At 37.4% G+C, this 18,069-nt stretch overlaps 1 protein-coding gene across 1 annotated transcript in view; it reads right to left on the bottom strand.

The window, feature by feature from the left end:
- LOC121422563 (unconventional myosin-X-like) overlaps nt 1–18,069 on the bottom strand; it is a 123,161-nt gene that overhangs the window by 35,842 nt on the left and 69,250 nt on the right. The window contains exons 3-4 of the mRNA XM_041617708.1: nt 825–1,087; nt 39–205 (exon numbers count right to left, since the gene is read on the bottom strand). Coding sequence (XP_041473642.1) covers nt 39–205; nt 825–1,087 — 430 coding nt within the window. The remainder of the gene's footprint in view (nt 1–38; nt 206–824; nt 1,088–18,069) is intronic.

The following is an 18,069-nucleotide window of genomic DNA, read 5'->3' as shown; positions in this document are numbered from 1 at the left end:
AATCTATTCACTATGTTTGACTTAGGGAAAGAACCTACCTTAGAATGACAGTCTGAGGTCTGCGTTGTTCTACAAGCTGTGTGTGGACCCGTTGAGCTAGCCTCTGAAGATGTGGATGCTGATGGGGCTGGGTGTGTCCCAGGACCTGGTCTTCAGACAGACCTCGTCTAGGGTTAAGTGCTACGATCACTGGTCCTATCTTGGTCTAGAAAATGAAAAAAAAAATTCTTGTCATTCAGGCAACATAATTGTGTATAGTTGTACACCGTTTACATCTTTGATTGTAATACTAGCATCAGTAAATGCACAATTGTCATTATTCACTTATTATTTAGTATACATCAAATCCTTATATGTTTGTAAAAACATTATCAGAAGTGCAGGGCTGTCACAAGTACGATGTGTATTAAGAGGAAAGTGGATTGACAAATCATTATTCATTTCTATGCTTACTTAACTTCTACAGACTTTGAAAAAGCGAGTCTTTTGCCTTGGAAATTTGTTGCAACTATGTTGGAATATTCTTTTTCTATAGTTAAAAATGCATAATTTGCATCGCTAATTTACAAAACATGATGCATGTATAATTATATTATTCTCAGATGTCTGTAGTTTTAAATATTCAGTTTATTTAATGAATCAAATGGAAATTAGATTAAATTTATCTAATCTGTTTATTCATTTACTCAATTTATTCATTTATCAGTATCATTATTTCTCTTTGGATGTATATGGGGGGGTATGCAGGTAGACAGTCTCCCACAAAGATATCTTGTTTTTTCCAAAATCACACAGGAAGTCGACTGGTTACATGAGCAGCTTACCTGACATTCTCCACACATCCACCTCTGTTGTAGGGCCTTACAGACGCTCTCTTCAGTTACGGGCTTGGGCATCTTGACCAGGTCATTCAGACGCCCAAAGAGGTCAGAGGTCATGGGAGGAGGTCTGCGCTGGTTTGGGAAGCAGGGGCACGACACAGAGTACGAGGAGCTGTTGGGCGTGGTCGATGACGTCGTTGAAGAGGCAGACGAGATGGACGAGGAAGCGGAGAGGCTTTCTGCAAGGTTGTCACTGTAACCAGAATCTGAAGAGGATGATGGATGATACAAAAAATATGAAAAAATTATGGAAAAAAACTATTGTCTCCCCAAAACGACAAATGAGCACAAATACTATTAACAGATAGCCTACGGAATGGGAAAGGTTCACAAGGCTGATTTTCTCACATTGTATTATCTGTTATCAAGAAGTTTGTCAATGTCAACAGATCACTTCCAGCTTAGCCCATTCTTCGGTATAAACTTTACACTAGACCATTTAAGTAAGAAGTGGATGATAACAATTAACTATCAGAAGAAAAATGATGAGAAAAATCGGCTTTGTGGACCCTTGGCCCTGTGGGAAGCCCCCCTATGCTCTGACCAGTAACATTTCGAAGATAAATAATCTGCATCATCAAGAAAGGTTTTTCAAAAAATTACATTGAAAATGGGCAGAGAGTAGGTGATAGGAGGTATAAGGTACCAAAATAAGGTTAGCCACCCCTAGACTTATAAGCCGATAAGGAAATGACTGATTGAAGAAATATTGTACTACTGACATATTCAATGCTTTACAGAGGCTGATCACAAAAGTAGTCCAAAGCTCAGGGCATAATCCTTTCCACCAAAACTTTTAAAACAGAATGCATTCTCTCCTAATAGCACACACTCCTCGATGTGGAGCATTAAACCATGAGAGAACAAGAGAAAGATGAAAGTTTTTTTAGAAACGCGATAATGATTTGACAACGGAAAAAGCCTGAAGGTTCATTAAGAAGCACTCAAAGATGGAGGGCCCCACCGGCAAGGGTGACCAAGGTTCAACCTCAGCTACGGGTTGATGATTAGCGAGGATGCGGTTGAGGATGTTTCCTGACAGAGGGCATAACTGAAATCTGACATATAATCATTAGGTGTGGTGGACACCCCCAACCGCAATTCTGACGACAACTCGGGGACTGTTCCAAATGTGATGTCACAATCCTATCAACAATAATGAGTTAAATTCAGGAGGGTACTGGTAAGTGATGTTATAACCTTGCATAATTCTTGACAAAGGGAACAAGAGATTGCAAAGTGCCGCTAAAACATCCCCAACAACATCATCTGCTTAAAGGGGAAGTTCACCCTGACAAAAAGTTTATTCTAAAAATAGCAGAAAAAATAATAATAAATGTTGTCGAAGGTTTGAGAAAAAATCAAATAATTAAAAAGTTATTAGAATTTCAATTATTTGATTTGTGACGTGATATGCGAGCAGCATTCCTACATAAGCGAATGGTAAAAAATCAATGAAATGTCATTTTCTCAGAAAATTAAAAATGGTATTCACTGTACCTTTTGTATACCAATAGACAACTCATTTCACACCCGTTAATGAATAGAAAACAAAATTAAGTCTTCAGGAACCATGCAAAATTTGAAATTCATGCATTTTATATTACATAACACATGGGGCAGCTGCTCGTTTATGACGTCACAAATCCAAAATTTTGAACTCTAATAACTTTCTTACTCTTTAACGGATTTTCCTCAAACCTTCACCAATATTGTTTACTATTTTTTCTGCTATTTTTGCAACAAAGTTTTTTTCAGGGTGAACTTCCCCTTTAATTCATCAATATTCATGAATAAAATTCAGGATGGTACTGATAAGTGATGTTATAACCTTGCATTATTCTTTACGAAGGGAACAAGAGATTGCAAAGTGCCGCTAAAACATCACTTGATGGCATAATATCTGCTAATTTTGTTCACCTTATCTCTTTCCATCTGTCAGTCTGCATGACAATCTTACTGTCTGCATCAAGAGTCTATAGTCTTCTTTCTTCTACTTTCTACTTTCAACTACCACTTCTTCTTAACACGTTCCATCTTCCATTATCAGCTCTGCTCTCCTTGTTCCCCCCCCCTCCCCCTCTCTCTCATTCCCCTCATCTCATTCCACTTGTAGTCTGGCAACTACACTGTCTCAATCATGGCATCTTTATTCTCCTGTCTTCCAGCTTCTATTTTTTACTGCCACTTCTTCTGCCTTGGTATTCTCCATTCTCCAGTGTTCCCTCTGTTATCCAACCTACTCTCTCTCTCTCTCACTCTCTCTATCTTTACCTCACTCTATGTTCATTCCTACTTAAATTTTCCCTTATCCCTCCCTCTCTTGATCTCTCCTTTCAGTGATCTCTACCTTTTCGTCTGGAAAGAAATTCCTATTTCCTTTGTAACTCACTTTTTCACAATATTCCACCATTACACAGTCAAATAAATTCAATTTCAAGTAAAAAAAAAAGACAAAGAAGAAAGAATATAATCCTCTATGTTTATCTCCCATGTCAAATCTCTATCATATAGACCTATTCCTAGCCAACACAAAAACAAAGACCCCATCTTCTCTCCTTCCTTTCCTCCCCATCTCTTACAAATTCAGTCTGGAGGAGCACATCATTTTCCTGAAGAGCCACGGATGAACTGGCGGTCATTGACCCCACTCCAAGAGTGAATCTTGGAGGAAAACACAGTGGTTTCAGATTTCCCACAGATAGATGGGATGTTGTATCCATGGCGATGACTGGATAAATGGTCCGTGCCTCATCTTTTGTCATGGAGTCTGCGTGATAAATGATCCAGATAATGTACCAGGAATGTCGAGGGATGATCAAAGTCCTTTGTGGCCATGAAGGGATATAGACACACTGTTAGTCCCTTCCCTTTGAAAACATACATTCGCGCACATTCTATTACAAAAATGATTGACGACTGTTTTTGCAAAATATGAAGTTCAGGTTGTAACTTGAAACAGCATAAAAACCCAACAGAAAACACAGCGAGGGGAACTGTGATATGAATTTCAAGAACTGATGGTGCGAAGTACTGACTCCTGTTGAACCACAATTATTCTACAATTAAGAAATATATTATTCTAAAAAGTAATTCAAGTGGTTTGGTTGAAACAGAAGAAGTGTTGGTTATATTGAGGTAAGAAACCCTAATATCTATCTTTTAAAGTTATGATATATTTTACAAATTGTTTGTACATGACTCTCCCCCTCTCTCTCATACACAAATACTCTACATGCCCTATATCTTCATTTTAATTGAAAGACTTCTGTATTGAAAGTTGATTACCTGGGGGCCGTTTCATAAAGCTGTTCGGAAGTTAAGAGCGACTTTAAGAAAGACTGGTGATCCTTTCTTGTGGTAAATGATATCAGCCATTAAATGTTCATTAGTTATTATTTTGTGTGTAAGAAAGGATCACCAGTCGTTCTTAAAATCGCTCTTAACTTACGAGCAGCATATGAAACACCCACCAGGGCAGTAAACAAACATTACTGGAGAATTGTTAGGCATCAGAAAACTATGAATATGCATACATGACTTTGATTTGAAAATCACATTAAAAAATACTATCGACTAAATGCAGAAAGTCTATTCTACTAAAAAATGAAAGAAATCCAAAATAAGGAGTCATTAATATTTGATTTGCAATCTAACTCCTTATAAATCATATTACCTGATTCCCATGGGAAATAATTATCCATCACCTGCTAATACTGTTATATTATTCATGAGAATGGTCAAAACTCCTCAACCCAACTTCCTATGTGATTTTCATTAACACACTCGGAGTCGGCGGTTCTTGTTAACAGGTTGCCTACTGGAACCGGGTGATCCCTGTACGAAGGCCTACAGGAATTACAGAATTCGACAGTTGACTGGTTAAAACACAAAACTTTGTCCACCCAGGTCAATCCCACTCGATGAATATTTCAGTGATTCTGGTTGTAGAAAAGCCATATCTTGAGGGGGGAATCTGCACGGTTCCCCATCCTGAATGCCGAAAGGGTGTTTTATTTCGCAAAGGATCGCACAAAACATGGAAATCCTTGCCTGAAAACCTAATAGTCCCTGTGTGTAACCATCAAACAAATGAACATTGGATGGCTTCCCGTGTCTGGGTGGTTGGGTATGAGGTCATATTCTAAGCTCTTCTTCAATCAGTAGTCGAGTCTTCAAGACATAGGATGAAGGGAATGTTGTACAATATTTAGGGGGCACTTATATGGTAACTCAAACAGCAAGGGGATTTTGTCAAATATTCCTGCAAGTTGCAGAAATAACTCAAGGATATTCTGTCAAATATTTCTGAAAGTTGCAGAACTAATTCACCAAGCTACAAGAATTGTAATTTTCACCATTTCTTGTTCGCACTTGACTTGAACAAAAATTTCTATTAATGATTCATGAATTTCCGTTTTTTATTACAATTACAATATGCCCTTTCTGATTTTCTCTCATATTAGTGTGCTCTCCCTATCTCATTTGCTCTCTCTTCCTCTCTCTCTCTTGTAACTGAAGACATGATCACTTGAAAGCAGTGTGTAGCTAGTCTGAAACCTTGCCAATTGCAAAAAAAGTCTTTCCTCCAATTCAACAAAAAAGATACCCAAACGGACGTTCATTAGCATTTGTCATCAAGCCAGAACACATGAGCTCCTAATATAGCGGCACAGATTTGCAGTACTTTTGAAATGTTAAACTTGTGTCAGATGAAATTGCCAGCCAAAGGACAGGCCATGGTATCCTAATGTTAAACAGTCTTTGAACATTTTATATATATGCTTATTAACCTATTTTTCAGAATGAAGATCAATAAAACTACTCATGAACAGTCTCAAAACAACTCATGCATCTTCCTCATTGACCTATAAACTTACCAATATATTCTATTCCACCGAAATATTGTCATGACCTATAAACTTACCAATATATTCTTGTCCACCGAAATATTGTCTCCATGCAATGTTGAGACGCCACATCCAAACCCCCCTGTTAATATTCTTCAGCTAAATTTTAAAAAAAGTACTTGTTCCTGATGCTCACAAAACTATCTCCAAGAACCAAACACACAGGTTGGATCATGTGGTTCTCTACAAAGTACAAACTGAAAATGCACAATGAGAATGTGACAAAGCTCTTATACATTTGTAATTCTGTATGTGGCTTTACAAATTAACTTCTCACAAATGAGCCCAAATCTCTGAATAATTCATGCAAAGCCACAGGAGTAAATCCCAGTCATCGACTCTGACAACAGATGCTTCTTTTTTTTTCTTTGCACGTTTCTGTGAAGAAGCCATTCCACAGATTAACACTCGCATATTTAAGGTGGTTGATTAGTCAGCTCAAAACAAACAATTTGAGCACAGTAAACAAAGTCAAATATTGACTATTCTAGTAGATTATAAAACAAACTATGGTTTCATGGCTTTCGGGATTGCCTCCCAACAGATGAGTGGTCTGTTTGCAATGTCCAGTGCAGGGTCAAGCCGCTGCCCAGTAGTGGACAGTTCACTTGGACGTTTGCCCTTTTCACACTTCTAAGGTTGAAGCAGGGTTTGAAGTACCACTGCACTTCTATTGTATCGTGTGGTTCAACATGTAATCTATTTCTCAACCCACGTCAACTGGTTGACAATGAGTGAATCATTACTTTACTCATGTACAGTAAGCAATATGTACAACCTAAACCTTTAGAAAAAGTCCAACGTAACCTATTCAACCATTAATACCACTGACCTCGTGAAAGAAGGTTACAAATAGTGACAAATATATACAAACCCTGTCAATAAACAATGCTTAAGAATTTTTTATGTGATAAGATAACTTTTCATTGAGTCACTAAGCAAACATCATAACAAAAAACAAAGGGAAATATTTCTTGGAGGTGATTGTATGTTATAAGTAATATGTAACCTAACTCTTGAAAATTCCCACCAAAAGCTTTCCAACCATGCGTACAACTGACCAATAGTCAAAATACATACGAAACTTGTCAATATTTAACAATGATAGAGAATTTTATGTGTTAACTGCTCATTGAGTCACCGAGCAAACATGGACAAAGACAAAAGGAAAATATTTTTTTTTAGATAATTCTAACTTTTAAGTACACACGCTATCACTGCTATAATCCTCGGAATGGCTAGTCAAATTTGTCAAATAAAGGCACCAGTCATTTAGTAAATAATGAAGGTCTTGCAGATGAGCGGCGAGAGGTCAAAATTGAGGGATATGGTATGTGTCATTCCAATCAAATAAAACGGGTCATTAATTTTTGACTGTCTTTTCTCACATAATTGATCGAATTTTACAAGCCATAAACAAGGATTACAGTTTTTCATTCTTGAAGCCACAATTAGCAATTAGAAATTCTAATAGAATTGATATCAAAATGTTTCATATAACAATTATATTTTTTTGTTTTAGAAAAGTCAAGAACAAAAAAAAACAAAGTGGCAATGGATGTAAAAGATAACCAATAACCAACAGACAGATCGATATGAGCGTGACGATAAACAGACATATCTTGAAATAACAAAGGGATTAGAAAGGATTTAGATGCCCACTTTGTAAGGATTTGTGCAGTGTTTAGATCAATCTAAATAGATGCCAAGTTCATCCAATGGAATGTGAAGTAGTGATCGTGGATTTATGGATGGATAAGTTGTCAATCACTTATATCAAAATTTTCTCTGAATTTGGATCTTCATTTCTCACTTTATTTTCTTATCTTGACCAATATATTTGTACAAATAAAAAAAGACATGTGATTTTTATTTCAACTAAAATGATGGGATCAAAAATACAATATCAACTCGGTACGCATCTATCATGATATTGTTCCTAACTAACATAAGAATATATGATTGATGATTTGATTTTTCTACATCTGATATAAAAGGAATTCCACAAAGTACCCTTACATATTTCATTTCTTGTTCCACTTATTCTGAATTTTGAAAATGTGGGTTTGTGTATTTCATTATTTGTGTTCTTTTTATGAAAGTCACTTCAGCTTGTATGAAATGAAAGAGACAACTCTGTGAGAGCCAAGTGAATGAGGTCATGGCATAAATATGAAGTGTGTCTGACTTCAGAGGAGTTCTGATCCTTTGTATATGAAAACTAAAACAAGAATAAAGAAGAGATTATGTTTTGACAGAGACAAATGCTGCTCTTGATTGGTTAACACCCTTGAGATTGCGATAAGATTTCAAATGAACCAAAAATATGCAAGATTTGGGGGAAAGTTTCACATTATCAGGTATCTATACATCAAGAACTCCTTGCTCTATTTGTATTTTTTTATCTCTCAGACAAAACTGATGTTTATTCTTATGAAAGTGTATTCCCTTTTATCTCTAAGTTTCCGAACTTGAAAGGGTTGGGAGAAGAAAAACACATCAATCATCAAATGACCCATATGTTATGTTTTATCATGGAGTTTCATCTTCAACATGATCAGTCATAATTTTAAGATATTGTTGAAAGAAATTATTGTTCTTGATAATAGATGATCTCAAAAGAATGTATTACCATCTCCGAGCAATTCAACTGTTTTGGAAATTCAGCAATTAAGACACTACTTTACACTGGATCTAAAGAGACTATGGTGTTTAATGGGTAACCCAAAGAGAGAGCATTATCTTCAGATTCAGGAGACTTCAAATCAAAGTCAGACATCACTTTGTCACCTTTTCAGAATATGGCCGTGTTTATGCTTCCACTTTTGAGGCCAGAATCAGCGTTTCCAAACGTGGTTAGTCCAAAACACGGTTGCGTCCATGCTTACTTTCATTTAAACGCTGTTTCAAAACGCCGATCGTAAACTCACAAAAAGGTGCGTTTGTAAACGTCGTTTGACCAGAATCAGGCTTTCTGGGGAAGCATAAACAGAACCACGATCGTAAACGCGTTTAAATGACGTCATTTGGTACATGCTTCCAGTGAGATGAAAATCCGCGGGCAATACAGTCGTATTGCTCCATGCTTTTCTCCACGTAATAACAACAATCGGAAAAAAAACTTTCGAAAAAAGGCGCGCCCAATTTGACCTCGCTTTACGATGCGACGCCAGCTGGAGATCATGATTTGCTCTGAAAAGTTAAGCATAAACAGCACTCCCAGAACCACGTTTACGATCGGCGTTTGAAATCACTGATTCTGTAGTGTCCTCGCAATAAAAGCATAAACACACCCTTATTTGCAGATCGCTTGCAGACATCTTCAAACTACAAACATTCGTTATGATGCATAATCAGGAATCCCTCAGAGATGAAAAAAAGCAGGCCTATATATTTACCTCAGAAACATTTCCATGGGTGAAATCTTCCTCATTTATATATCCATACAAGCTTTTTAATTCTATAAACAAGTGAAGAGTGATCAATTCATCATATTCTTAGTGAATATAGGTCCCCAAAATACCACAAGCTTACAAACTATAAAAGAAGATCCCACATCCACACTCACACACAATGAGTGGGACAGTTCTCATCAATTCATGCATATCCACAATGTTGACATCTTATTAAGACAAGGACATGGCATAATACCACATTGCAGTATGTGGTTGGCTTAAAAACACTATGGGTTATGGGTAACACTGATTTGATCCTTTTGACATCAAATAAGATTTACAGTTAGCTTACTAAATTGCATTTAAAGTCAGAAGTAAGAGTTTACATTTTATAATTCTGTTGGAAATGATGGTGGAGAATGGATGTGGTTGCAGAAAACAAAGAGAAAGAAATGAGAAAGTCTTTTAATAGTCATTGCAGATCTCCATATGATTCATTTACATTTTAAACTCAACTCTGTGAAATCATGAAATGTAAACTGCAAAACAAACACAATGAAGATCAACAGCACACAAGTTCAGATTGCCTTGAAAATAACCCAACTTCTGGGTTGAATTACTTGTTTATTTTGCTCATTTTTCAGCAATTACGCATATTCTACCAGAACCAATTGTCATATATTTCTGATCTTGCATTCGAAAGTTCATGGGTGGTATTAAAGTTGAATTCTATCTGAACTCATTCTGAGCTTGTTAACTGGCATTTATGTTTAAGTGGGGGTAAAGGATTAATAAGAGACATATCAAACTCTCTAATGGGTTTAGACTGTCGATTCCAGTTGAACCCAGATTTGCATAGGTGTTCTGAATAAATCCTCCCAAATCCTGTATGTTGATATCTAAATCTGCCAGTCACACTGAATTGCTAGAGGGGTAGTAATACCCCTTTCATAAACCTATCCTCCAATTAGCCACCTAAGAGTAATGCGGATAATTCAATAAAAATTGCGTTCACAAACTCCGAAAATAAGCCGCATTGTTTTTACGAGCACCCGTCCTGAAAAAGGCAGATAATCGTCGTGACAACTGGACACGCCCCCTCCGATGCGGTTGTGTTGGAAAAGGGTGGCGTTATGACCGCACCATGGTAATTATCCGCATTATTTGGAAATGCGTTCATAAACTCAAAATCTTGTCCCGATGCTGCTATTATGTGGATAATAGCAGCATCAAAATAATGCGGATAACTCTGGTCCTCCTCCAATTTTACGACCAAATTATGCTATTAGCCGCATAATTGGGTTTATGAAAGGGGTATAACTGACAGTACCACCTAATCCAGGCAGATGATATACCTATTGAATTTGGTAAATGGGTTGGCACATCCCTGTGTATATATCCCTCCCTCTTCACCTTCAAAAGGTCTCTTGGGATATGTATGTTGGCAATGAAGAGTGGAGGTTATCCCATACACTAATGGAGGCTATGTTTGTATTGTATAATTACCCAACACCTAACTGATAGAATGGGACCAGTCGAGAGGTGCGAGTGATAGATTTTGTCAATTTTGTCCGAATGCGCTCTCCAACGAGGATCTCATCTTCTATTTTTCCTTAGTTCCATCTCTCTCTCATTCTCTTTTTCTTTCCTTCTCTCACTGCCTTATATTGTTCGTTCATTTGCTATTTACTTATTTATTTATGTACTGACAGATTTGTTATTTTTTATGCAGGTGAGCTTTATCAGTGGTCTTTGCATACACTGATACACCGATTTACAGGAAGGCCCTGTTTCCTATTTCTCTGGACCTCAATTTATAGCCCTCCATCTTTCCTTCATTCTCTTCTCTCCCTCCCTCTCTCACTTCCTTCCCTACTTTCTTTGCCTCCCTCTTGCTCTCTCCAGGTTTCCTTCGATTTCCCCACTTCCCTCTTTCCATCCCCCTCCTACAGAACTCAATAAAAAGCCCCCATCTTCACTTGCCTTTCATTCTTTCCATCCTATCCTCCCCCCCCCCCCCCCCGTTTGATCCTCCAAGTTCTCTTCTATCTCACCTCCCTCGATATATCCCTCCCTCCCTTCCCCCCTCAATCCTCTAAGTTCTCTTCTATCTCACCTCCCTTCCTCCCTCCACCATTTTCTCTCCCCCTCCCCCCTCCCTCCCTTCCCCCCTCAATACTCTAAGTTCTCTTCTATCTCACCTCCCTTCCTCCCTCCACCATTTTCTCTCCCCCTCCCTCCCCCCTCCCTCCCTTTCCCCCTCAATCCTCTAAGTTCTCTTCTATCTCACCTCCCTTCCTCCCTCCACCATTTTCTCTCCCCCTCCCTCCCCCCTCCCTCCCTTCCCCCCTCAATCCTCTAAGTTCTCTTCTATCTCACCTCCCTTCCTCCCTCCACCATTTTCTCTCCCCCTCCCTCCCCCTCCCTCCCTTCCCCCCTCAATACTCTAAGTTCTCTTCTATCTCACCTCCCTCCACCATTTTCTCTCCCCCTCCCTCCCTCGATATATCCCTCCCTCCCTTCCCCCCTCAATACTCCAAGTTCTCTTCTTTCTCACCTCCCTTCCTCTCTCCACCATTCTCCCACCCCCTCCATCCCTCTCTCAATATATCCCTCCCTCCCTTCCCCCCCTCCTACCCCAAGTTGGCTTCTATCTCCTCTCTAATGTCGTCAATATTTGCACTGTGAGGCGAGCGATTCACGCTCATCACTGATTTCCATTTAACACCAGTATCAGGAAACCAATGGATAATACTCCTCAAATATTGGGATAATCCACATATGGACCTGACATTTTCAACACCTTCCTCTCTCTCAGAACACACATTGGAATTGAATTTCCAATTGAACCTATTAAAACAGACAGGTCGATACCATCCTCACTACAGTATTAGCAGCAATCACAGTAATAGCCATCAGCATACGAGTCAGACTTTGAAATTAAAAACATGACATATAAATCAAGAGATAATTCATCCAAAAATTGAACGATGCCCGATTTTACATACAAAGAGTTGCAATAGATTTCAAATCAAACTTAGATCAAAACTGATCTGAAATATATATATATATAAACATTGTAAACTCCTGAAGAAGACGGAGGACCGTCAAAAGTTCGCATGAACATCAAAAACTTTATTGGTAACCAAAGCATTATTGTCAGCATTATTTTGTAACCTTACAGAAGCCAATACGTGCAACTTTAAGATTATATATATATATATATATATATATATATATATTATATAAGGTCTGATTTGAATCTTTTGCAACTTTTTGTTAGAAAGGGCTTGTTATCCTCAGCGATTCCATGTCACAAATTCCCCACACTGATTCGATACATATTTATAAATAAGCTCATTTGATGAAAAAAAATCTGCTATATTAGTTTACTGAAAAAGTGAAATGTACATATTGTTTGGGGTCTTGGTTGCCAATGTGTCTTTCACCATGCTTTCTATGGGTGCATATAGGTCACACAGCCAAGGGAAACACATCAAAGATGCAGAAATGCAATCCTCGGGCCAAGATATAGCAACACTTCTGCTCAAGTGTTAACTCTGGATCTGTTTCTTGACTTTGTGAGCATGCATTATTCAGCATCTGAAACATCAAAGGATTTCATAAGAATGAAATCAGCTCATAAAGCTCACCAGCTCCGTACCAGGAGAGAATTTGAACTGTAACTCTAGCCGAGGCAGAAGTGGAGGGAAAACAAGGCAAAATGTTTCCCCAAATATTGAGTTTGAAACTAATCCCACCCATATTAGTTCATAAACAGTGCCAACGCGGGGGAGCCCATTTCGGGAGAGGGGAAACATTAGACCTGACACCTGGGTCCACAATGGATACAAGCATGGGACACTTCTGGCCAAAGGTGCGCAGCTCACACCCCACGGTGGTGCAACTCAGGTTTCAAAGGGAGTCCAAGGGAGATATGGGATGCTGGAAGAACTTTACACCAGGTGGCGCAATTATGAGCGCCGTCTGATGGAGAGTGTTGAACCGCCAGGGAAAGAAGCCCGACTGGATGCCTTGGAGGGACAGTGATGTGATCATGTAATTATGATATGATCCAGTTATTATGATACATCTGACGGTGTTGCTTCCTCCTCGTCGCATCCCTCCGGGGATGGTTGCTATGAGGACACCACTGCACCCCTTGATGCAGTCACCATTGATCAAAGGGAAAGCTAATCTTGCTGAGATTCATCAGTGCATCATCAGTGTCTCCGAGATGCGGATATATATGACAGTGTGTCATAAAGTGTTTTTTTCAATCCATGCTTACAAGGTCTCCTTAATGAATCTATATCTACGAGTTTGGCCGGAGGGATATATTTGATAAGATATCTTGCTCTGATTTTGAGAAAGGTCTCAAGTTCAGTTTTATCCTACGCATTGAGTTCATTGGCATACCTACACACTGTGATAATGAATTATAGTCCTTATCGTAGATTTAATGTATCAACCCAGGTTACTGTTCTATCGTACACTGCTCGGTTTCAGCAACAACTCTTTCAGGGCTCTTGTTTTCATGGTTCAAATATGCCCAAATAACCTTTTTCTTTCACCTAGGAAAATACAAATATACAAATTTTAATGTGTCTGTCTAAACTAGACAAAAAATTATATTAGACAAAAACTTGAATAAAACAATATCATAAAATATTCATGCCAGTATATTCTGACTTGTCTTGTAAATTTACTCATATTTATCACCAATAATAAAGCCTCCCTATTCACAAGAAGCCTTGCTTCTCACAAACTTCAACTTGACAACTTTCTCCTTAAGATACCAGACTGATAATAGGTAGTCATCATTTTTCGTCAGATAATATTCCCATCATTATTTTTAAGGTAGTAACTTCAATTCCATTTATTGTCGAAATTGCCTCATAAAATCCTCAGATAATTCCTTCATAAAAAATGTGAGTCGTTTATTCTCTTAATAGAGAAACTCAATGTCTGCTTAAAAAAATCTACCACATTTACCATGACAACACAATGGGATCCTCTGGCACAAAGCTCCTATATTCATGAAATATTCACTAGTTTTCGTGGCACCCCAGCAGTCACTTTCACGCTACAACTAGCATGAAATCCACATTCTCTGATCACCATGGTGACGCATCATCTGCTTCAATACTCCACGATTCTCCTATCTATCTTGGATGGTGAAGTCTTCTTTTAAAATGAAGATTTGTTTCATGCACGTTACCTTAATGGATCTTGTCACATGCTAAAGTATGCATCACTGCATTTCTACCTTGAATAATTCTTGTCATCATTCTTATTTTCTTCATCTTGCAAAAAACAGGAGGAAGTTGTATAAATTTGTCCCCACTGCATGTTCTGTGTAAGCTTAGATGGAAATTCAACTATAAAGAGTGTGGATAATGAAAATAAGATTTTCTTGGTTATTGGTATGCAATTGTGAAAGCGCTAACTGTAAATGTGACGTACATGGAAAAAGAAAAGAGAGCAAAACTTTCAGGGTTGAATAATTCCATTCTTGAAAATGCACATTCCGATGAAAAGACATATAATAAACCAAGACACTCTTGTATGCAGCATTTAGTCTAGATTGAATGAGGGTTATTTTGACACACAAAAAATTCATATTTTCACAAATTTTAATTCAATGTTTAAATTCCTATTGTAAATATACTTTAAATGAATAAAAACATTAAGATGATAATAGAAAATATACATCATTAATATAAAATTCTAATAGCACTTCCTTCATTGACAGCATACCCCTCTTAACAAGAAATCAATTTTGACAAGATAAAAACCCTCAACTGAACAAAATATATATTTTGAAAACCCAGCATAAAAATCTTTCACAGAATAAATGCCCAAGACACCACGATGCCAGGAGTTTGCTAATGCAATTGAAACCAATTAAAAATATTTAATTAGCTTTCAAGAAACTGTTTGCCGAATGTCATCCCTTTCAGTTCCTTTGATAATGAAAATTGCCTTTTTTTATTACTAAATGGATTGTTGATAATATTGAAGTAAAGCTTTTGAGAAAATTAATAAAAGGAGCTATCATGTCCAGCTGATGAGAAGCACGTTGGCATGATATTATTACTCTTTTGGGCCACTGTTTGTGCAGCTAGGATATATGCTATGCAAATATTTGGTACACTGCCCAGTCTCTATCCATTTTACTTCATTTTCGATTCTACTCACCATTTTTTACTTCATACAAGTATTTCATGGTGGCTGCCCTCCTTCTCTGTCCACAGAAGAAGAAATTGTTTTATTTCACTTTCCTTGTCCCTCAACTTCAAATTCATTTCTTCCATTTTTCAATACATTTTTGCATTTCATCATTATCTTAAAGAGAAATGCCAGTAGTCGCAGTAAACACTGATTTCATGAGAAAGTCTGTAAAACCAGGCTTAATTATCAGTATATCATCAAGGATCTAGATCTGGTACTTACATAAACTAAACTTTGTGAAATTTTGAAATCTACGCTGAAAAATATTCACACTGAAGATCGCCAACACAGATATGCACACATTGGACAGTGTATTATTGTTGCTTTGAATGTCGGCCCGACGCTTGACCCAAATCCTGTGCTTATTTGCTGATTTCTCAGCGATTACAAAATTTCTTCCAGAATCCTTTGGCACATATGTTTTATTTATACAAACAGACACTTTGGTGGTCATTTCAATGGATTCTGTAAGAACTCATTTTGATATTGTTACCACAACTGGCATTTACCTTTAACTTGCTGTCTTCTTTATCCACGGAAGAAGAAATTGTTTTATTTCTTATTCTTTGTTCCTCAAACTTCAATTTCATTTCTTCTATTTTTCAATACATTTTTGCATGTCATCATTATCTTAAATATCGTGCAAGTAAAATTGTTTGCAAGATGTATTAACCTATTGCCTACGCTGATACAAGGAACTCTCTGTAACAGTCAACATGTTTTAGTCTTCAAACAAAATTCCATCTGAGTAATTCTTAAACAGATAAAATAACAGAATGTCTGTGGTAACTCAAACATGATTACCATTCCTGTATACTTCTTCAATTTTTAATATTACTTTTGAAAAAGTAAGCCAATATCACATTGATTAGTTTGGTTCAATAACAAAAGAAATTACGAGTAAATTTCAAATGTCAAAATTTCAGACAAGATTATATTTCACTTATCCTCTTTGTAATGAATGTAGCTAATACTCGATCTAACTAACATCCCAGTCCCAGTCTATGACAGTTATATTTTCAGTGTAAATTGCACCCATGATCTTTGTCGAGGATGAAGCCAAGAATACTTGGCCTGACTGGCAACCCAGCCCTGGCTCAGGAGACTCGAGTCCTCTAACTCCTCATGGAGATCAGGTCAAGAGATGCATGGAGGATGGGTTCTAGATGGAAACGGTATATCTGCTTGAGATCTTAGCTACCAGGTGATGTGAAACAGATCACATAGAAATCTTCATTTGAGTGCTTAGAGTACTATCGGGCAAGGAGGCATATCCATGGTTTTACCAACACAGACCCAAGAGAAAACTTCTTGAAAGAGTTTAGCCACAATGCTAAATGATGTTTCATGTTCTTTCTCAAGTTCAGCCATTTCCATACTTCTGAGAATTTTGGATGATATTTTCTTGAAATACTGTAATTCAGATGCATGCATCATTTTATTCATTTCACGAAATGTATTTCCACACTTTCAAATAATGAAAGAAAAATCTTCTGTAATTTAGCCACTGTCCACAATGCTAACAATTCCATTTGTGGTTTTCAAGAAATACAATTCCATACTTCCTAACAAAAAGATGCATCTGTTTCGGATAGTTTATCTATAATGTTAATGATGCCAATCGATTTTTTTCAAAATACATATTTCCATACTTCATTATATGAATGAGACATCTTTAGATATATAACTTCATATTTCAAGAAATATATTTTATAATGAAGGATATATCTATTTCATAAATAGTTTGGTCAAATTGCTTATGATTCCATTATTCTGGGGGTGTTCAAAAATCCAATTGTTGTAAATTGCCTATCTTCATAGAGGAAAATATTGCTGAAGATAAATTTACTTTCCATCCCTGCAATATATAGGCCTACTGCACATGCACATCATGCAAAAAAATTCACAGTTAAAAAAATGTAAATGGACATATGGGGGACGATAAATGAACTGTAGAGAAACTTGAAATTGAGATGATCTTGATTAATCCGATTGTTGATTTACACAAGAAGATACTCTATCTCAAGAAGTGCCTAACCACAGAAGTACATGATTAATCCAAGAACTAGGGACAGTGATTTTCCGCGATCGCGGAAAACGGACGGAATTCACGGAAAATGCTTTTTGAAACGGAAAGTGGCATTTCAAACGGAAAATCACGGAAAATGCATTTTCCCTCAAAATACACAGAATAGCAACAGAAATTACTCCAAAATCACAACAAAATGAGTATATTAGATGGCCACAAAATCCCAGAAAACACGATCTCACTTCGCTACAATCATGACAATTCACAAATAATGACTGCACCCGACATCAGCACACTCGATTGTACAGTACCCCACGCCCGTACCCGGCCAGCCGCGCCGGCCGGGTTGGGCTTCACTGCACTGTACACATACTGGTGCCATGAGCCTAATTACATCAGGAGGGCTCAAGATATTCGTTCGACCCAACCCATTCGAATTTTTTTCAATTTGATGTTGCTGATTGACAAAACTGTATGAATATGATTCAAAATCTAACACTGATTCTAGAAATGGTAACTACTGAACTCCCTTCGCCCAAAGTGGGAAGATAAAAAAGTGACTTGGAACTATTTTTTTGACTGGCGGACTAATTAGGGCTATTTTACTGTTTGAGTCGATG

The sequence above is a fragment of the Lytechinus variegatus genome, chromosome 10, assembly GCF_018143015.1.
Source record: "Lytechinus variegatus isolate NC3 chromosome 10, Lvar_3.0, whole genome shotgun sequence".
In the NCBI taxonomy this organism is placed as follows: Eukaryota; Metazoa; Echinodermata; class Echinoidea; order Temnopleuroida; family Toxopneustidae; genus Lytechinus; species Lytechinus variegatus.
The sequence above is the reverse complement of the archived record's forward strand: the minus strand, read 5'-3'. Positions and strand labels throughout refer to the sequence as shown.